This window comes from Phlebotomus papatasi, chromosome 3 (assembly GCF_024763615.1).
Source record: "Phlebotomus papatasi isolate M1 chromosome 3, Ppap_2.1, whole genome shotgun sequence".
Classification (NCBI taxonomy): domain Eukaryota; kingdom Metazoa; phylum Arthropoda; class Insecta; order Diptera; family Psychodidae; genus Phlebotomus; species Phlebotomus papatasi.
In genome coordinates this window covers 38794792-38817542 of record NC_077224.1, presented here as the reverse complement: position 1 = coordinate 38817542, position 22751 = coordinate 38794792, and the positions used below count along the sequence as shown (strand labels likewise).

Sequence of the window (22751 nt, the reverse complement as noted above, 5' to 3'; positions counted from 1 at the left end):
CAAAGGTAATTCAGGATCTTTACTGGGAACGCTTCTGAATAGATTCCGAATATCTTAAGTGGCAAAGGATCGAAAGGCATGGGGTGCTCAGGGTGCTAAACACTTATTCTCCATAAATAATGTGTCTGTATCCTACTCCCACGGCCTTTTTGAGAGACAAGCGATTGAAAACAAATGAATAGATTGTTTGATTGTACAGCTTAAGAGTTAATAATCGAAAGAAAAGAACACTACAATTTTTAGGATACTAGGGTAAGGTCTGGTTAATTTGGAATAATGTCTAATTCGGAACTTTAGGATTTTCTAACAGTTTTGATGGTGAAAGGAAAGAAAAACGAAGAAGTCTTGGAAGAAGTACTCTCGAATTTAAAATCTTTTCGTGGTTTTCTTTTTTTTTCTTTAACCATTTGAAACAGTGATAAATTTTCAAATTTCCAAAATAAACATAATTCCGAATTACCTCATCTTACCCTAATGGTTCATCTGGCTACTAGTGCTTTGAAGAAAACATATCACTTTAACGGCGTTATCACACTTGCACATTAAAATTTTAATGTGATTCACATTAATTGTCGATTGTGAGCGTCCAAATATGTTATTTGTGTCTTTGAGTCACTTAATATTTGGTGTTTTTCTATTTATTGAGAAAGAAGTGGACTGGACCTGCAAAAATAAGTTTAAATTTACCTAAAGCATAAATATTTTTCACATTAAAAAATTAAAGAGAAAATCGCATTAATTTTTCGCATTAATGCTATAAATCAATTTATATCAAATTTTGCGGGCCAAGTCTACCTTTTTTATCAACAAATAGATCAAATTTTGAATATAAAATTATTCAAACACACAAATTACACATTTGGACTCTCACCAGCGACAATTAATGTGAATCATATTAAAATTTTAATGTGGAAGTGTGATAACACGGTAACATGAGAAAGGTTTGTCAAAAAGATGTTATTTAAAAATGAAAAACTGTTGTTAAATCGGCAAACAACTGGATCTTGTTAAAAGTTTGTCAAACTATTGTTTTTTTTTTCATATAAAATATGATTCTTGGGGAAGTAGCATATATATCCTGAATTACATATAATATACTAAACTCCAAATTCGATTTTCCACCAAAAATTTCTTTAAACTTGTTCATCTTTAGAGTCCTATTACATTCAACATTTTCATCTTGGTTCTCATTTCGTATGCACAAATTAATATAACTCGTATATTATTTTTTTGGGGTTTTTGGAAGCAATATATAATTTTTTTCTGTTTAATTTATCACTAATTCGGGTGCACCCAATAAAAAAATTAATAATTTTTAGATAAAAAGTATTTTAAAAAAATAAATAAATAAATAAAAATTTTTAGTAATTTAATGGGATTTATTAACATGAGAAGTGAATATTAGATTCACTTTCTTGAAGTAAATGGCTTAGGTTTATTATTTTGCTTTGAAGTATTTTTTTTTGTAAATTGAGATTTTAGAATTGTTGAATGAATTACTGAATATTTTGCATTGGTTTTTTTTTCTTACTTATTTCAGCGTCACTGTCGATTAAAGCACAATGGGGATATACAAATTGAATTGATGGAACCAAATGGGAAGGTGGCACTGAGGAAAATCACGAGCAGCACTCAAGTACCTGCACCAGTTAATGCAACAGCACCACAGAATTCACCGGAAAAGGACAAAGCCCATCAGGGCGAGATGGGAAGTTCAATGGAGGAATCTAATGCTCTCAAATGCCATATTTGTCCTTTCAGTGTGTGTTCTAAAGAAGGGAATAGTAGGGAGATGTTTAAGGTGCACATGACCAAACATTCAATGGAGGAGCCTTCGACATCAAAGGAGAAAAATGAAGTTACTCCAGTTGATGTAGAGGCCAGTAGGGATGTCAAAGCTGATCCAGATGGGTCACCTTTACAATCCCCGTCACAGCAAATGGTAAAGGAACCTGCAGTTGTACCCAAGAGCAAGAGATACAATTGTACAGCTTGTCCCTATGTCACTGACAGTAAATCCCAGTTTGTCTATCATAAATCCTTCCATAAGCCTCGTGGGGAGCAATTTAAGTGCACCTATTGCACGTACAACGTGACAAAGAAGCATCTTCTAAATCAACATGTTAAGCTGCATCGCAATGAAGAAGTTCCTCTTGACAGTGTTAAAGAAACATCTCCTCCACCTAAAAATGAAAATGTTGAAGCTCCTATTCTGCCTGCTCCTCTTCCTGTAGCTATTGAAAAGGCCAAAATTACCCTTCCAACATCAGATGCTGAAATTTTGGATGATCGTCGATTTCTGCATTTCTGTGACAAGTGTCCGGCGAGATTTCTCTGTGAATGGGAAGTGAAGATTCATGGGAAAAGTCATTCAGCTGGAATGTCCCATTGTTGCAGTATTTGTACATTTTCCAGTCGTCAGGAATCCCTCTTGCAGGGACACATGATAGTTCACAGTGGACAGTATCAGGAGGAAACGAAGGATCTCGAGAAGAAGTACAAGATTTCCAGTGAAAATCCCAAGCCAGTTTTGGTGTCTGCAAAACATGAAAATGCCACTGAAATGTGGACAGTTTCACTTCCAAAGGTGACTTCTTCCTTGGTAAATCCCGTGGAAGATCATGAGGCGCAAAAGGAGCAAAAAATCACACGAAATTGTCCAAATTGTCCATTTGTGGTGGTTCTAACGGCTGGAAATGAAGGAAATGGTGAGAAGCAGCTGGAAGATCACAAACAGCATCATGTGGGATCATCAAGTGGAAAGTATCGGGTTTGTTGTAGTTTCTGTGACTTTGCCACAAATACAGAAAAAGCCCTGAAGGAACATACAAAGTGGCACTTTGCTGGGTCCAAGAAGAAGAATCACAATGTGGAATTTTTCACAAAATTCGACAATATTTCCATTTTTACGGAAACTGGTGAGGAGACGACGGTAAATGGTGGAGAGAAAACTGAAGAGGACAAATGTGGCACAATTAATGGGGAAAATCCCAAGATGATCTTTGATGAGCAAAAAATGTCACTGGACACATCACGATCACCATTGGCTGAGGAAAATAAGATCTATATCAATTTGAAAACTGGTGAAATCATCAAGAAGCACGCAAGTAGATTTTAAAATCTGTTATTAGCTAATTTAATAATCTTTAAAAAAAACAACAACAAATTCCTAGTGAAATAATTTCCTTTGTTATTTTCTTTAATTTTTTCTTGTATTATTGATTTTTTTTCCATTGAAATAATACTGGTGAATTATGGTTGCAATATTTTAAATATTTTTTTGTCTTCTTATTAATATTTGTACATTTGAAAAAGAAAAATTTCCATTGAGTTTATTCTATTCATCTTAGAAGTTTAATGAAGAAATAAATATATATTAAAAAAAAAACAAACAAACAAATTAGAAATGGGCCATTACCAATAATTTATTATTTAAAATAAATTAATTGAAAAAAATAATATATGATATATATTTTGAAGGATGCAGTTGAAATAATGTGAGGATCATTACTATTTTTAGTTAATAAAAGATTTAAAAAAAAAGAAAAAGAACATGTAACATTTCACCAAATCACAATCAAAGTCATTTTATTTTAATTATTAATTAAATAAAAATAAAAAATATATATTCTTGTGTCATTGTAATAACGAAAAAATTACCATTTTACCATTTATTATTAGTGATTATTTAAATTAAAAAAGAAAAGAGAAGAAGTATCTATATACAAAATTAATATAAATATTATGAAATCTATATTTGTTTTTCATATTAATTCAATTAATATCTCTACCATAGAATATTTTAGAAGTGATTAGTGAATTAGCAAAAAAAAAAGAAAACAAAATACGGAAAGAGGATATTAGTGAACGTCGTGATTTAGGAAATGCTTTAACATTGTAGAAGAATTATTTTACCACAAAAAAAAACACATTTATAAAATTCACACATATATAAAAAAAAACATGGAACCAATTAGGCGAAAATAGAATGAGAAAATATAAATTCTCAAAGAAAAAAAAAGATGATAAAAAATATAAGAAAATCAATTATGTCAAGTGAATTATGGAAAAATGTATACAACAACAGAAAAAAAATGGATGAAGTGTAGAAGTAGTTGACCACAAAAATAAGATAAATTTTTACCAAAGCATTTTTGCCAAATGAATCCTAATGTATAAGTGAAATATTTAATATATAGAATACAGGAGATGTAAAATACAAATTATATACGCGGATGTTTGGTAAATAAACTCGCATCACACATAGATACTATTCTTTTATTTTGACTTTGAAAAAATGTCTCAAAAGTTGATGGAAAAATTGATTGATCTATCTGCATCTATCTGCATAATGGTGCCATTCCAATGAAAAATGAACATTGTTTTAGCAATTTACTGTTCCAAGTGCTTCTACATAATCGAATTTCTTTGCGTTAGTTCGTCACAAGATTGTTTCGTTATTTTAGAACATAACGAAAATACAAGTCGATACAGGATCCAAACAATCAAGAATAGTCGATAATGCAGAAGCACTTGAGAACAGAACAGTAAAGTGCTAAAAAAACATGTTCATTTTTCATTGGAATAGTACCAGTACCATTATTGCTCACTGAAGTGCTTAACATAACAATGACCCATCAGAAGAATAATCTCTTACCTCTTACCATTAGTTAAAAATTAGTTATACCTCCTCACAAACGTCAATGTTTCTCAATTGATCTTTACGAGATCTATCCGTTTATAGGAACCTTGTTTCGGTAGCTTGTACTCACGATCTTATTCTTTAGGTTTAGGTCATTATCCCAAGTCTCATTATATTAGATGAGTTCATATATTCTGTCAGTAGAAGAGGTAAAAAGTTTGGAGTGGTATATCTCAGCTCCTGATGAACATAATTGGATGAGTGAACTATTGTTGGAAAGCTTGGTTCATTAGCTTTCAGAATTTGGTATATGTCATCTGCTATGAATAAACCATGGTCATCCAGAACCATTAATGTCGAAGAAGACACTTTTTGCAGCGTCTTTTTTGACCAGCCACTGCTAGGACCAGGAGTGACCCACGATTATCGGACAAGGACTATTTGTTAGAGGAACTCAAAGGGTATAATTTGTGAAAGAAACTTTTTTTTGGACATCTTACTTTTTTTTATTCGTCGACTTTTGCAAGAATTTTAACATTTTACACGCATAGAAAAAAATGACAGAAATCCTTCTATCTCATTTTCTGGACAAACTAATGAAGATATCGACTTGGAATCTTCTAAGTACTCCCCCATAACTTGATCTAAGGAATCCAAATATCACATCAATTTCATCCCCACGTCTATCCTTCCCCTCCAGAAACCACTCTTTTAGGATTTCAGTAATTTTTTCCTTGCGTTTAACACTTCAAAATTCTTGCAAAAGTCGATGAATAAAAAAAAGTAAGATGTCCAAAAAAAAAGTTTCTTCCACAAATTATACCTTTTGAGTTCCTCTAACAAATAGTCCTTGTGCGATAATCGTGGGTCACTCCTGGTCCCAGCAGTGGATGGTCAAAAAAGACGTTGCAAAATGTGTCTTCCTCGACATAAATGGTTCTGGATGACCATGATTTACCCATAGCCAATTACATATACCAGATTCTGAAAGCCAATGAATCAAGCTTTCCAACAATAGTTCACCCATCCAATTATGTTCATCAGGAGCTGAGATATACCACTCCAAACTTTCGACCTCTTCTACTGACAGAATATATGAACTTATCCAATATCTTACCATAAAGGTGAGGATCGAAGTTTCGAAAACAGATAATTTAATTGAACGTGTAACTATACCCTTCCGCTAAGCTTCTTCATTACTGCAGGATTCTGAGGAAACAAGGCGTGCGTCCGGGTGAGCCGTCTACGGTAATTTTGGAAATAGATATAGACAACCTAGACAACATATCGGTATTTAAGTTGAAAATCATTAAAAAAAAACCAAAACAAATAGAATAACATCATCTTACAATTGGGTGGCAGACAATAGAGAAAACACTAAGAAAAAGAAGGAATAACTGAAAATATTATTTTAAGTAAGGAATTGACAAAACTAACGAAAAATTCCAGTTTGAAAAATGCCTTTGAATCTCCAAGAGAGTGTCTCGAAATTGCTTTACTTTACTTGTTCTCAAGTGGTTCTGCATTATCGGCTTTTCTTTGTAGTGGTTCCTGTTACGTCTGTTCCGTGATTTTAGAACACAATGAAGACTGGGGGAAAAGAGTCGAGACAGGAAGCAAAACCAAAGAAAAGTCGATATTGCAGAAGTACTTGAGAACAGTAAAGTGCCAAAAAATATCTTCATTTTTCAATGGAATAGCAGCATAATTCCTTTGAGGTTTAGGATAATAAAAGCTAGTTTTATTCAATTTGATTAATTGTCTAGTTATAATCAGAAATTTCAGTATAGACCGTATACTGAGAAAAATCCGAAAAAGTTAAAAGAACATTCCAGAAATGTTTATTTTACTCTGCATTATTGATCCGAAATCGGTGTAAATATTATGCTTCTTAGGTGTATTATGGGTTAAAGTTACCCTTTTTCATGTTGATTTTACACTTAAAAAAGGTGTAAAATTAACATTAAAAAATGTTGATATATTTTTACACCTGTTTTTACAAGTGTTAAATTTACGGAGAAAAAAAGTTAATCGCACCCTCTTTTTTTCTCAGTGTACCAATTATTTCGTACGTAACATGCTTAATACACAACACTTTCTTGTTGTGCGCTAGGGTAGAGATTATCCTAAAATTTTGAAATTAATTATTTTCCAAAAGATAAAAAAGACACCGATCGAGGCTTAAATTTTTTGCCATAGCCTGTCTTTATGGTGCTATTCGAATGAAAAATGAAAAGGGGCAATCTTTTCCTGAACATGATTTTTTTCAGAACTTTTCTACTCTTAAAGGCTTCTACATTATCGACTTCTATTTGTGTTAGTTCATGTCTTGACTGTTTTCTCCCGTCTCGCTTCCGTGAAAAGTCGATAATGTAGAAGTACTTGAGAACAGTAAAGTGCTAAAGAAGTATATTCCCCTTTTCATTTTTCATTGGAATAGCACCATTATTAATTTCCTCTCGTCTCTTTTGGGACTCTGGGTACACAAATAAAAAAGAAACAATTTCTCGAGCTATTTCTCAACTACAAAAATTGATTCTTAAAGATATCTATAAAGGGAACTAAAAATATAAGTTAATTTTTTTAAAGTATCTAATTAAATATTGAAACACAAATTAAAAGCGTTTTTTCCGCATTCTTAAGAAAATTCGTCCTAATCTATTAACATTCTCAAGTGCTTTTAATCTATATTCTTTTTTCCTCTGGATAAAATGTATAATACCTTCTATATAGATCTATATAAAACCAAGTAAATATATTTTTATTCCGTAATTCTTTGAGAAAGGAATTTGGTATAGTCGGTACAGTGGCAACAACTTAAGTATAGAGACAATGACCCTGAATCTCTTATAGGAGACGAAAATAACAATTGTTATATAGATAATATTATCAATACAATAGAAGATGAAGACACTAATATAGAATTATATAAGCTTAAAAGCTCTTTTTCATAATTTTTTATTTTTCAATGTATAAGTATTTTTTGAAAACTATTATCATATTCACACAACTTTAGTAGGGACAGTAGGAATTTTGTTAAAATATCAGGAATTTAAACGGGAAAATTCAAAATTTAAGGTTTGAGGTTTAGCCAATCATTGTCAGGTAAAATTTTTGGAAACACTAGCAAGATTATATGTTTTGTTAGAGTCTCTCTTAAATTTTTGAGTTTCTGGGTGCTTGGAATGATCATGAAGATCATAGTCGACCCTCCTAAATTATCAAAATTAATAAGGCCTAACGCAATGAAGATTGGCTTCTGGTTATGTCTTTTTGTCATTAAGATCAATAGTTTAAAAATAATAACAACAATCCTGAGTTGTTGAATTTCTGCATTAAGCTAAAAATGCCTGATCTTCAGATATTATCCGGAAAATTTTTGGCGTAAAAACTCCTAAAAGAGATATCCTCGAAGAGATGGAAACAGATTATGGAAGAGTAGATTGTTTTGAAAATATGAGAATTATAATTCCATTAGGGTAAGTGTTCCAAATTTCGGCATAGTTGCATGCAAGCGTTAGAGTCTCAAGTTTGAAATGTAATATTTTAAATACAAATTGATTTTTTTATTCTTTCTTCTGAATGAGTGTTGCTTGGATCCTTGTAAAGAGTTTACCGTCTTTATTTACTCTAAAATCATTCTTAATACATTTTAAAATGAATAAGAATATAGACACCCAAGAAGTAAAATAGCTGCCTTATTGAACCAAGTATTAGACAAGTCTTTTAGTACACTTTTAAAAGACTTAAAGTGAAAATTTTCTGTGGAAATTCCTATAGCAGCTCTTAAGATCCTTATGAGTGCACCACTTTACTTATAGTAAACTCAGTGATGGAAGCAAGAGCGTTATAAGTAAATTAATAGAATTTTGATTCTATAGTGCCTTACTTAGGGAATTCTACAAGACTATTTTAAGAAAAAATTGCTGCTTGGGCATAGCTTTGGTGCCCTATTTCGGCCACCTTCATTCTCATAGTTCCTTGCCCTTCGGGAATTCTTCCAATATCATTTTCACGTCATCTCGTTTGTCGAAGCTACTTTTTTTGTTATTCTTTTGCATTGTATAATCTCTAGAGTACGTAAGTTCATGGAAATTCGAGGAACAAAAAAGGTGGCCGAAATTGCAAGCTGGCCGGAATTTGGCACACGTACCCTAATGTCTTTGAAAATCTAAGAAAAAAGCCTAGATAAGCTTGTCGTATCTGAGATTCTTTACAGGAGGCCTCTGGCTGCTTTTAACTCGAAATAATTGAGAATTTAATTGTAAGTTTAAGTTTGAGGGTAAAGAAACGCTTCCAGCCAATTTTATCCATTGCCAAGAACATTTCGCTAGACACGATTGTTTACTTTACCCTCAAAATTCAACTAACAATCGAATTTTCAAGTATTTTGAGTTGCAAGAAGCACCCCTAGGTCCCCCGAAAAGAATCTCCGCTACCATAAGCTTATCTGGGCTTTTTTTTTAGATTTTTCAAAGACATTAATAGAGTTATATTCTCATACTTTTAAAGCATTCAATTTTCCATAATCTGTTTCGATCTCTTTAAGTATATCTCTTTGGACTCTGGAGTTTTTTGAGAGTGATCCATTGAATGATTTGCAAATTATATAACAAAAAATATCGGCTTTGAATAATTTTTAATCATTTTAATAATTTTAAAGCTCTGGTATAAATCTTTATTTTATTATATTTTTTAATTAGGATTTTTAAGCTCGTTCACTGCAACATTTATTTAAAATTTGAAATTCTAAATAATGAAAATTTTACGTTGAGTTCATTTGAGCTTGTAATATTAAAAATGTTAATAGTTTATTCAAAATAAAATGCCTTTAGAAAGTTTTAAATTTTCACACGATTGTAAGGATTGTAAGCATGATTTTTTTTCTTGGAAATTTAGAAGGACCTGTCCGAATATCCTTTGAATTAATTTATAAACTCTAGCATTCTGAGCAGTTTCTTGGAAATTTAAAAATCGCAAGAGAATCATCAATAAAATATATTTTAATTATTGTAGGGAATTTCTAAATTTAATTCTCTTTTACAGCAGTTACAGTTTTCAAAAATTTAAATCTTGCCATTAACCGACAACTGATCGACATCATCATTGATTGCGTTGGTTTGTGTCTCTGCTGAACGAAGTTCTCTTAACGCATGTCGTAAGTTGAAGCGTATTCTGTCAAAGTCGGCATCTCTCCTTGTGCATCCAAATTTTGCATCTGCGTGAAAATTGAAAATTCTTGTGCAAAATACATCACTTTCTCCTTTAGGATACGTGTAAGTATGTCCAGAATATTTTGTATATGGAACATTTGCAAAAAGTATGCGTTTTTGAGGTGTAAATTGCATGTGTTTCACTTTTGGATGGCATCAAAGCTGAAGCGCCCCCTGCCCATTGATTTGCCTCGTTCGCCTTTGCTAAACCCGTTCTGAGAAATTTTCAGTTTAATTTCAGGATTCCCAGGGAATTCTTTTGAAAACTCCTATAAAATGTAGTTTGGGGCTTTAATTAGACTTGCTGGGGTTTATTGCGATAGGCGAAAATGGGCAGAGGACGCTTCAAAAAGCCGCTTCTGAAAATTTGTGATTGGCAGGGTGGTTTTATCCCTCTTTATTCACTATTTGTAGGATTTTTTTCCAAAATGGGTAAGAAGAAGCGCGACAATGTGTCGTCAGATTCCGAGGGAGAGAATGAGTATCAAGTGGAGTCGATCATAGATCGTCGTGTGAAAAAAGGCAGGGTAAGGAATTGAAGGGAAAGTGTACAAGAGCATGGACAAGAATTATTTTTCCTCAATCTCTCTTCCAGGTCGAATATTATATCAAATGGGAGGGTTATTCTTCTGAAGAAAACACCTGGGAACCTATTGACAACCTCGACTGCCAGGAACTCATTGAAGAATTTGAGGCGGCTCGGGCTTCTTCATCCAAGGATGACTCTTCTAAAGATTCCTCGGTGAGTACATTTCCTTGACATTTTTTCAGCTTTGGTCTCTACACTTTGTTGCTTTACCTGACCTTGACCCAATTTGTTAATATTTGGAAACCCGTTATCAGTTTGACCAAATAAATGGCTCATTACCCTTTTAGTCATTATTCAAAAATACGTAATTTTCTAATGGATTCCTATAGGAGGTAGATCTTTTTGCAATCCTTCCTTCAGAAAATTTGCATGATGCATATGCTTTTTAGGGGGCTCAATCAACCTTAACTCTTTCCGGACCGCAGCATATGCTGCAAGCCAATTTCACAGTTTTTAATCAAAAATATCTAAGCTCAGGAATTAATAGAGGTCTTACAAAAAATATCTTACATTTGGACATCCTTATAGTTTGTAATCATCCACAAGAATAGAATTTTTATCAGTTCTGAATAATTAAAAAATATTGTTTTTCACAGAACATTCATATGCTGCTTTGGGTACTCAGAGTCCCAAAAGAGACGAAAGAGTTAAAACCAGGGGCATGACATTTCCTATGTTTCCCATATGTTTCTAGCGAGCCGAAAAAACTTTTGAGTTTATTAGCTGTTTTCTGTCATTGTAGAATGAATTAGCAAAAAATAGTAATACAAAATAAAAACCAATTTATTAACGAAGAGGCAACCGAAAACCCTAAATTGGCAACCTACGTAGTTTTGAAGATATCTCGTGAAATATGTACGAAAACAGGGAAAAAATCACATTAAAACCGGTCGCATTTTTCAGAGCTAATGTCGCCCTTCTGCTTAAATCATTAAAACCCTAAACGAAATACCTTGTTAGATTGAATCTTTAATTTTTAATAATGATTCAACCCTACGAAAGAATTTGTCCACTGAGAGAAATCCGAAAAAGTCAAAATAACATTCCGGAAATGTTAATTTTATCCTGCAATATTGATTCGAAAACGGTGTAAATATTACCCTTTTTAGGTGTATTAAGTTTCCCGATGAAATTTCCTTTGAGAGGATTTCTTATGGGGCAGCTTTGGTAGATTGTCCAAGAACGTACTTTCTCATTAGATCCAGCTTTTGCCAGATGAAGCTCTTGTTGTCCTCAAATTCCTCCTCAGATGCATCTTGATCTTGAACAAAAATTTGATAGAACGGTCGGTTAAAAAATATAATACAGTAGAGTCCCGCTATAAGCCATCGCTCTATAGTCCACAATTTATCGACCGTTGATTTCAAAACACTGATTTTAAGTTAGGTTATGTTTTTTAGTACGCGACATGAAATTTTGTCATAAATTATTTTAATATTTTCAGCAAACTTAATTGAGTAGTTGTGATAATTGTGATCCATAATGAAGAGAGCGAGAACAAGTAACAGTATCGCAAAGAAAGTGGATATCGTCAAACAATTTCAATACTAAAAGTCATTGATAATTTTAAAAAAAATTACATGGACTAGTGCGACCCAGTGTCAAATCTGGAACCAAATATGGACTATAGCGAGACTCTACTGTATTGAAAATGCTGTAAGACTCCCGGTACATGAGTTCATGGAACTCAAGGGAAGGTATGTAGGGGAAGTGTTCATAATTTAAGACAGAGTGCATATCGTCACGCGCCGGTTGAATCAGCAACGGTGCTAACTGAATTTAACTTTGTGTCTGCATTCGTTGCAAACGCCGTAGAGCGATATTTCGCTTACAATAAATGCTGACACTCAGCAAATACAGTTAGCACAGTTGTTGATCCACCAACGATATACCAATTCCCAAATTTTGAATATAAATTCAAGTTTTTCGTTATTGTCTTTTCAGAAGTATTGTGTAGAAACGTGACAAGTTCTTTATCGTATTTGCTTTTTCTAAAATTAATCTTTATACGTATAAAAATGAGTAAATATATAGAGATGAATTTAACTATAATTTTGGACAAATTGCTTGTAATTTAGGCCATTTTGCTTGTTGTTTTGGACAACTAATCCGCCTCAATAGGATGCCCATTGTTCTCCATTTCAAGAATCTATCTTACCAAGGCTTCTTCATATTCATGACAAAGAACCGTAAAATGTCATTAAAGATAATCGAATTCAGCCATCCAAGTGTGCACATCAAAAATCTGGGAAGTGAAAAGGATCCCCAAAATGTAAATAATTTATAAAGTTAATAATGAATTTGTTAATTGTAATTAGGCCCTGAAGAAGATGCCATCCAGGATCGAAACGTTGGCTGAAGAAATAAATTGAAGAACAAAAAAATAGACCGAACTCCCACCTTAACTTGCCTTAAATATCCATACGGTCGAAAACCATAAGTGAAATATATAATACATCTCAGAATGAAAGGGATGGAAATTTCGATCACATGAAATTCTCTCGATCTAAAAGGTGTGGCAGCGGCATTACTGACCAAATTTTATTTTTTACTGATCAAATTCGACTTTTCACCGACCAAATTTTATTTTTTACTGACCAAATTTAATTTTTTCCGATTTTTTAAAAAAGTTTTTTACTGACCATATTCAATTTTTTTACTGGCCAAATTTGATTTTTTTCTGACCAAATTTGGCTTTTTACCGACCAAATTTAATGTTTTACTGATTTTTTTTTAAAGTTTTTTACTGACCATATTTATTTTTTTATGGCGCTGGCTGGCACACCTTTTAGATCAGGAGAATTTTATTAAATAAAAATTCACTTCTCTTTCTTTCTCAAAAAAAAAATTGCATAAGTATATCCCACTCTTTCGGTCTCAAAATTGGACTGGACTATTTTTAATTTGGCATGATGTTCAAAAGAAGAAGAAGAGTACGCAAGAGTGGGATAAATATATGTAGAGCTTTTGAGAAAGAAAGGAATATGAATTTCGATCACATGAAATTTTACCGATCTAAAAGGTGTGGCGGAGCTATTACTGATCATATTTTATTTTTTACTGACCGAATTTGATTTTTTACTGACCAATATTTTATTTTTTACTGACCAATTTGAATTTTTTACTGACCAAAAGATTTTACCTTACCCAACGTATTCGTAAAAGAAATTAAAGTTTTATTCTGAAAAAGAAGCAGTATTTTTTAAATTTCCCGCGTCGCAACATAGTATACATTCTGGCGTATTTAAGTGATTTCAAAAATTGACTCCCAATATGGTAGGCAAACTTGCATAATTGTAAGTATGTGCATAATTCCGTCAGGTGCATAATCCCGAAGTGCATAATGCCGGGACTGAGTGTAAACACGAAGTTCTGTAATATTTCTTGTAAGCAATTGTTCACACAAAGTTTCTACAAAGGAATTTTAAATCAAATCATAGTCAAAATTTAACAAATTTAGGGTAAAGTGGTACAAGTTGGACAGTGGTACAAGTTGGACAATGGTACAATTTGGACAGGGCTTTTTGTCTTGATAAATATAATACTTCATTTTTATTTGTATATTTTTAATGCTTTAGTTTTATAATTTGGTTCCTTGTGCTTAAAAACAAATTTTGTACTGTATTTATCAAGAAAAAAGCCATGTCCAACTTGTATCGGCGAATTGTCCAACTTATAACACTAATTCCAAATTATATCACTTTACCCTAGTGTTAAAGTCTTCCAAAGAGAACAAATATTTAGATAGATACATTATTCATCAAATATTGGAAGAAAATTCCATAATTTTAATCAATATATTTTTAGGGTCCAATGTTACCCTCAAAGTGTCCAAAAATTAGAAGATGTCCCAATTGATGAGTACTTCCCCTAGATTTATCGCTAGACAAATTAGGAATTTTGAGAACAAATACTCATATTTCATAACACTTTGATGTTATGATTTTCTGACATGTGTTGAATTGATGCATCACTTTTTATCCAATGGTTGACATGCACCCATTTCATTCTATTGTGCTAATTTTCCCTCATTACGGACAGATATCAGTGCATTCGCCCAAAAATTCTTTTAATTAATGTTTTTGGGTTGTTCAATCCTTTGACTGGATTTTTTGTTTATGCTAGAAGTCTAAGACACGCAAACCGAGCAAACGCAAGGCCGAAGATGAGGATTCGGAGGAGGATGGTGGTGGCCCGAAAAAATCCAAGAAGAGTCTCGTAAGTTCGGATGACAGTGATCATGAGACAGAAAATAAAAGTAAGACAACGGAGAAAAGTCGAGCTAAAAAGTCGAAGAACAGCGATGGTGATCATAAATCTAAAAATGGAGATTCGCAGCAACTGGTTCCGGAGACAATTCTTGGTGCTACTGACATCAATGGGCCGCTTATGTTTCTTGTGAAGTGGAAGGGAACGGACAAGGCTGAATTGATTCCTGCAAAGGAGGCGAATGTCAAGTTCCCTCAAGCCGTCATTGCGTTCTATGAACAGAGACTCATTTGGCATTCTGTTAAGGATAAGGCTAGCGAATAAGGATATTATTTTTAATTTTTGCCTAATAAGATTAATCCCATTCTGGAATTGACAAACAAAAAATAGTGTAACAAGAAAGTTTCTCTTTTCCTACATAATATTTCTGTATGTGTCAATTTTGAATTTGTTATGAATTAAAAGAAATTTTGTTTAAAATTAAATTCCTCTCAAAATTTAAATGATTTTTAAAATTCCAGAATTGTGAAGTGTTATCTCTTAAAATCACAAGACACCATACTCAACTTCTCGCTGTAATTTGTCCAAAAAATTAGAGATGCGTTATATCTCAACATTCCCTTATTGGTTTCTGATTGCGAGAAACAAAAAAGGTGTTCACAGTACACACAGATCAATGTTAGTCCAGAAAAACAATATCAAATGTCTATCAGTTCTAACTTTGGGAGAAATGAAAGTTGTTTTTAGTCAACGTATGTTTTGTATTACAAAAAAAGAAATGAAAATTCAGTGAAATATCATGGTTTTTGGAATTGAAACACAAAATTGTTTTGATCTTTCATAGGTGCTGTTTTTCCTCATTAATTTGCAATGCGGATATTCCTGGTATTTTTCAATTAATTTAATTTGGTTTAGATTAGATTAGATTACAGTGGGGGTGGTTCCTCGCGGAACCGCTGCACCCAGGTCTCCTTTTGGGCCCATTATGCATCCCCGGTTAAATTAATTCCTGTTAAGGGCAAGATGGTTCAAGCCAGCCCCTTTTGCGGATAAACTCCATTAAACAGGGCGGCTTCAATCTTGATAGGTCTTCATCAGACAGTACCGCTTTACCTGGCAGCACCCGTCTGATGTTGCATAAGCTGGGGCAGTCACACACATAGTGAGTGACCGTCTCCTCAGTTTGATTGCATCCTCTGCACATTATGTTACATTGGACACGCATTCTACTCAGATGTTTATTTAGACAGTGACCGGTTAGAACATTAGCAATCTGCCGGGCTCTCCAGCGACTGCCTCCCACCAGGTACGCTGTCCTTTTCTTATCCAAGTTGGTCATGAACAGTTTGGACACGTGACAATCTTTAGTCACGGCCCATTTCGTTTGATGAAGTTTTAATAAATCCTCCTGTATAATAGATTTCCTCATTTGCAAGGAAATCCCTACAGCAGCTTCGGGACCAATGAAGGCGGTCCTTCCTCCGCTACCGCGAGGCGGTCCACTTCTTAATTTCCCGCTATGCCCCTGTGCCCAGATACCTAATGTAGACCGACTTCACATTTCTGTGAGGTCGCTTCTAACATTTTCCTGCACTCAGTCACGATAGCAGAACGCGACTCATATCCTGTTATAGACAGAATCGCAGCTCTACTATCTAAGAAAATTTGAATTTTTCTACCCTCGATGCCAAATTCCTCTAGATTCCGAGCACCAAGCAGGATTGCGACGACCTCAGCCTGAAACACAGTCGTGTACTTGACGTCGCTCTTAACGATACCACCCGTATAGTAACAGGGTGCCTAAAGGGCACGCCAGTGGACAAACTCTATCCCTTAGCAGGAATTGCTCCACCACGGATCAGGAGTCAGGAGACAAATCATCTCCAGTAGAGAGATGTCCAAGGTTCTTTCCGAACCAAGGCATCTTTTCCACGGTCACAAAAAACCAAGAGCAAGGCTGAAATCTCTCAAGAGCTTTTGCCACTCTGTCAAACCACTTGACCAAACTCTAGAGCAGGCCAGACTTAATCTGTGGAAGGAAGTCTTTTCACCAGACTTTGTCGAACTAAGGGAAGGCTTTCCTCCTAGTGGTAACCAAGACTGGAAGACATGGAAGTCTCTCAATCGTTTGAGAAGCGGCGTAGCGCGTTCGAGAGACAACAGGCAGCGGTGGGTTTTCTCCAATTGTGACGTTCTTTGTGACTGTGGGGTGATCCAAACCACCCCCCATTTGTGTGTTTGTCCGTTGTCCCCTGCCCCTTGTGGAGCAGAAGATTTGATGTCGGCAAGTCCGCTTGCCATTGACGTGGCCCGTTTCTGGGCAAGACATGCTTAATTTTTTTAAAGCCTCGACACGATTAATAATAATAATAAGTCGTGTACTGGCCGAGGGGCACTAATCCGCCAATTTGAAACTCCGAGCAATAAAGTGCGTTTCAAAACCATATGCGCACCCCCAAATTTCATGTTCTGGGCAGATGAAGCTATTGGTTTTCTTTCGCTTCTACTTTTTTCTTTAGAGTTACTTATTAGAACTTAATTCCAGGTAAAAATAAAATTTTAAAATATTTCACTGATCGTTAAAAATTAAAGCTACATAATGTCTGAATCTGGTACGTTTTCAGGTGTTTCAAAACCATATACGCACCTTCGTTTTATTGGGAAAAATGAGTGCTAACCATACAAATATAATGTTAATAATTAATAGCATGTCCTTTCTTGCGAATTACTTCATACAAACGGTTGGGTATGCTGTTAATGAGCGTAGAAACTGTTTCTCGGGGAATTCTGTCCCAGGCTTGAAAGATGGCCCTTTTAAGTTCACCCACGTTGTTGTAACATAGATTATCTTTGTAAATATTGCGAACAAGAATACCCCAGAGGTTCTCTATTGGATTGAGATCTGGCGAACAGGCCGGCCATGGAAGGACACGGATTTTCTGGGCGGAAAGCCACTCCAACGTCTCAGCACTCTTATGCACGCTTGCATTGTCTTGCTGAAATATGTACTTATCGCGGCGTTCTGGTGTAAGAAAAGACAATAGGCCACCCCTGATGATCCCAATGTAGTCTCGGCTTCTCATTTTGTGCGAAGTTTTACTGTTTCATCACCACAAATTGCGCCCCAAACCATCAGGGGGCCTCCTTTGAAGTTTCGCTTACTGAAACAATTAGGATCTTTTCGTAGATCGCGCCAATACATGTTGAACCCATCGGGGCCATCCAAATTAAACTTCTTTTCGTCAGAAAAAAATAACCATAAAGAAAAAAAAACGACCCCAATAGGGATAAGCGGTTGAAAATGAATGAATGATGAAAAAAAAACGAATGAAAACATTAAGTATTTAAAATCTATAAAACTTAATGCCTTGGTCCAGTCCTGTTGCATATTCACTCTGGCAAATTCCAAACGTGAAGCAAGATGGTGTGGCTTCAGACGTGGAGCCGGTGCCATCTTAGCTCTTTGAATATGTGGGGAGCGTTTAATAGTTCGCCAGACTGTGCTTTTCGACGCATTCAGCTTCAACTCATCCAAAATACCCTTGCAACTACGTGTCGTGTTCGACACAAGATTCAAAATCTTCCTCTGTGTTCGGTCGGAAAGCATTCTCTTTCGTCCATGATTGCGTCTACTATCATATCCTTCTGGGTCTTTCAAAAAATTGCGTATAGTTCCTTCAGCACGACCTAGACGTCGTGCAATTTCACGATTTGACACTTTATCCTCCTTATACGCAATTATTTCCCCAATTTCTTGCGAAGAAAGAATCTTTCCATGTGGCATTTTTATTAAAATAGCTCACTCACAACTGTCATTGACAATAAAGTGACATTTTACCGGAAATGGAGTAGCCAGATGCGAAAAACGAAGGTGCGTATATGGTTTTGAAACACCTGAAAACGTACCAGATTCAGTCTTTTAATTTTTAACGATCAGTGAAATATTTTAAAATTTTATTTTTACCTGGTAATTAAGTTCTAATAAGTAACTCTAAAGAAAAAAGTAGAAGCGAAAGAAAACCAATAGCTTCATCTGCCCAGAACATGAAATTTGGGGGTGCGCATATGGTTTTGAAACGCACTTTAGTAACCGGCGCCTGAGGATCCCTCAACTCGAGAACCGTCAGTGAATAGAGCGACCGCAGCGGACTCGATGATCTCATCCGCGCGTTCAGCCCAGTCAGCCCTTGTATGAAGTGTTGCTTTAATTGATTTCGTGGGTAGTCTTCCCTCAATGTGGAAGTCATCCCTCATTACAAGGTCTGGATGTCTAGCAACAGGCTTATCGAGTATTCTCGTATGACCTGCTGGGTGGCAACCAACCTTCCAAGTTCCAGCTGAGCGTAACCTTAGAGCTGCCATGCTCGCTTCCGACTTTATGAAAATCGACAGTGGCGGCAAGCTTAACATGACTTCCAGAGCAGCGGTTGGCGGTGTCCTTATGGCCCCTGTTATACCGCAAGACAGGCCATTCTTTGAAGCCGCTGTAGTGCCCGCGCCGAATTTTTAAATTCGACTCTCGGCTACTATATTACAGCTCCGTAAGAAATTATTGGCCTAACGATTGCTTTGTACATCCAGAATACGATTTTCGGTGAAAGACCCCAAGTTTTACTTGGTTCAACCTTTCAGGTCATTTGAAGATAATCAAATGTTCACTAAAAGACGCAAAAACGTTTTAAAAATGCTGCTTCAATTCAACGATGGGATTTCAGGATATTCGAGAAATTTGCGCCGGAAAGTAGAAGTTAGTTTGTACACTGGTCGATATTTCGATCAAGGAACGTCTCGTGGTCAACAAAGCTCAAAATATACAGAACCATACTGAAGCCAGTCATAGCGTATGGTCTAGAAACAGAACCGTTGACCACCACAGAGGAGAGAAAGCTGCTGATTTTTGAAAGACGGGTTCTACGATGAATCTACGGGCCTTTCCATGAGGAAACTACAGGGGAATTCCGAACTGGAGTAGCTTTATGGATAGGCCGACATTGTGACCTGTATTCGGGAGAGAAGATTGAACTTGCTCGGTCACATTTGCCGTGTGCCAGAGGAGAGAATGCTTTGGAAATGGTATGAACAAAATCCGGAGGGGTCGAGAGTGGGCGTTCCCGGACGAGATGGAAAAAGATAGTGGACGATGTCCTCTAACGCTTTGCACGTTCCCAAGCTACATAATGACTAAATTTTTCCTATGTTTCTGAATAAATGTGAGCCCGCAATGTATTTTAACAACAGAATACTGTCCTCTAATTTTTAAAATATGGGTGCGATGAGTCACATTTTTTGAAATAAAAAACAGGAAAAATGTAGTCATTATGAAGCTTGGGACCTTAGAAACCATGTGCACTTTACTCTAAGTAAGTAAGTATTTATTTCAGGATATTCATATAAATAATATGACAAGAACTAATGTACATTTATTCGAATCTTTTGCAAGTTTATAAATCTCGCCAACAGCTTAGCTGCAATGTGAGAGGTTTCTAATGAAGTTTAACTCTGCAACTAGGGGAAGGCTTTCAGGCTTTGCACACATTCTCTCTTCGTACACTTCATATTTTCCCATATTCCTTTAACCCTTCTACGACGAGACACTTTTTACAGACTGAAAATCAACAATAAAAATTAAACTGAGAAACATAATCAATTATAAGTCTTACATCTAACCTTGGAAAGTTCAACAGAGTCTGACTTGGTGTATTTTGTGCTTCTATGAACGATAGAGACAAAAATAGCCCAAAAATGTAAGTAATTTATCTGACAATTCCAATGAATAATATTTTTCGCTTTAATGAAAAATATGACGTATTAGTATTGTAGTTTTATTGCCAAAAGGGTTTTGCTTAAAAAAAATTGGAAGTATAAAAAATAATTAAAATCATTTTTCAATATGAGAATTTAAAAATTCGCCATTTTTTAGCTTAAATATTTACTACATAGCAAATAGCTAGAGGCTTGCAAAAAATATTCTAGATTCCTTCAACCTTCTACTTTACAATTATGTACAGACATAAGAAAAAATAATTTTAAAGTAGTCAGGAAAAATTATTTTCTTTAATATGAGTCACAATTCAATTTTTTCCGGACAATTCAATTTTTCTCTATGTTTCTTGTCGATTTCATCCATGATCCTTTTCTAGAAATTTGAGGCATTGAACTAACTATTAAAATATAATATTGTAATGGACCAAATTTATTTATAACACATTGAAAAAAATGAATTGTTGGAAGCTTAAATTGTCCGAAGATTCCATAAAAAGAAAATTCATAACGTTTGAAGGATCACTGTGTGCAAACCATGCACACATTCCCCTAAATTTTATTCTTAAATAATAATTAGGTAAAGTTGAAAGTTCTCAGAACAAAATATGTTTAAGCAGTTAACACGTTAGGAAAAGCCCTAAAAGCATTGTTTTCACGAGTTCGAGTGTTTCTTAAAGTTTGCTTTATCCACTGTACCACTTTTTGTACGGTTCCGAAACCGATCGCTCAGAATAAGAAACGAATAACTCGCAGTAGGCAAATTTTACAGGAGAGCTACTTGAAGCTGAGATTTTACATGCAGAGTATAGGATTTTTGAGATTTAAAATTTCTATAACTTTGAAAATAATTATCTTTCAAGTATATTATTTACAGGGACGGTAGAGGGTATAAAGAAGTATCCAAAAAGCGAATAAATTTTTTTTTTGTAAAAAATCGAGTTCGACTTATATTCTGAGTTGTCGAAACGATTTCAACCGATTCAAAGATCACTTAAAAATTGCTCAAAATATCGAAGCTATCAATTTATGTCAAAAATTAATTATCGATTACCGATTGAAGAGTTTCTCCTAGACAAGCGTAAGGAATTTGCTTCAACATGGACATATTTTTCTCTAGTGTGTAGAGGTCATAAGAACTTTACTTCAATAATGCAGTACTAAATTTTTATTTATATTATTTTTTATGTCACAATCTTATTTTATTCATTGCGTTCCAGATAAATTAAAAATCCATTCATATTGATAAGTTTCAATGAAAAAAAAATCTCATTTGGAGCAGGTTGTGATCCAAAACTGATAGCTTTTAGATTCAAGTTAAATTTATTACACAATACTTTTCTTTAAAAGAAACCAGTAATAAAAGCAATTTTCCCCCATGAAATATATGTGGGGGAGACCGGGGTACTTTTAGCCAGCAAATGAGGCTTTTTTTTCGCGCATGTTTTGTGAAAAAATGATAAGGTTTGTCTAATATTTTTGTGTTTCATAAGTAGCATTAGGATATTTGATATATAAAACTGTAGTTCAAAGCTGTAAAATCCTTGAGAGGATAATGAAAAAAGTATGACACATTGGCTACACGTGCCCCGGCCTGGGTAGATATAGCTACTTTTGGGGTGCTAATTGCCACCAGTTTTCCAGACGAAATTTTAAACTGGTGATACCAAATATTGTTTCGATTGATACACTGAAGCCCACTGATGCTAAATATGTCACTTAATCCTAAAGAAAAAGGTTTTAGCCGACTTTTTGTGACATTTTTGTAATTGCGGTAAAATTGAAGCAAACATCATGAAAAATCTATTTCAGAAATTGTTCATCCAAATGGCAATATTGCTTGGAATATCAATAGTATTTTTTTTATCTAACAATTATCCATGTAATATAGTGAAAAAAATCATCAATAGTTTTATCCCGCCACGGAAGAGTGGCTACATCTGCCCCGAGGGCTGTTTCAGTGTTTATCATCTTATATAAAAAAAAAGTAGATAATTATTGTCCAAGTGAAAATTATCTCTTAATTAACTTTATTAAACGCAAGGTACGGTGGGGTTAACATGAGTTATTATAAGTTATTAATGGTAATGAAAAATAAATACAATACAAATACAAAACTTTATTAAACCAGAAACAAAGTAAAACTATGAGATTTTGACTAACAAATTAGAAAACCAAATGCTGGGCCAAAAACTGAAACATCAAAATTACAATTTTATACTTATTTTATAAAAATGCTTCTAGGGTAAATGTACCAAATTCCGGCCAGCTTGCAATTCCAGCCACATTTTTATTCCTCAAATTTCCATGAATTTTTAGTTTTTGCATATTATATAGA

At 34.5% G+C, this 22751-nt stretch overlaps 2 protein-coding genes across 6 annotated transcripts in view; both read left to right on the top strand.

The window, feature by feature from the left end:
* Positions 1–4268, top strand: part of LOC129805580 (uncharacterized) — a 53419-nt gene extending 49151 nt beyond the window's left edge. For all 4 annotated transcript variants that reach the window (XM_055853596.1, XM_055853594.1, XM_055853597.1 and 1 more), the window contains exon 5: positions 1541–4268. In XM_055853596.1, coding sequence (XP_055709571.1) covers positions 1541–3118 — 1578 coding nt within the window. In that variant the 3' untranslated portion in view covers positions 3119–4268. The remainder of the gene's footprint in view (positions 1–1540) is intronic.
* Positions 4269–9786: 5518 nt separating this feature from the next.
* On the top strand, positions 9787–15478 carry LOC129805641 (chromobox protein homolog 1-like). Of its 2 annotated transcripts, none has more exons than XM_055853684.1 (4): positions 9787–9918; positions 10270–10382; positions 10451–10597; positions 14570–15478. In XM_055853684.1, the coding sequence occupies exons 2-4, from the start codon at positions 10284–10286 to the stop codon at positions 14975–14977; spliced, it is 654 nt and encodes a 217-aa protein (XP_055709659.1). In that variant the 5' UTR covers positions 9787–9918; positions 10270–10283; the 3' UTR covers positions 14978–15478. The 2 variants fall into 2 exon arrangements, with proteins under 2 accessions (XP_055709659.1, XP_055709660.1); XM_055853685.1 differs by having other exon boundaries at positions 9788–9918; positions 14573–15478.
* Positions 15479–22751: the final 7273 nt, after the last annotated feature.

What these genes read in the sequence shown, in the direction of transcription:
- LOC129805641 (XM_055853684.1), top strand. Translation starts at nt 10,284, where the DNA reads ATGGGTAAGAAGAAGCGCGACAATGTGTCGTCAGATTCCGAGGGAGAG. An exon ending in GTCGTGTGAAAAAAGGCAGG is followed by an intron (nt 10,383 to 10,450) that starts GTAAGGAATTGA and finishes TCTCTCTTCCAG; the next exon opens with GTCGAATATTATATCAAATG. An exon ending in ACTCTTCTAAAGATTCCTCG is followed by an intron (nt 10,598 to 14,569) that starts GTGAGTACATTT and finishes TGTTTATGCTAG; the next exon opens with AAGTCTAAGACACGCAAACC.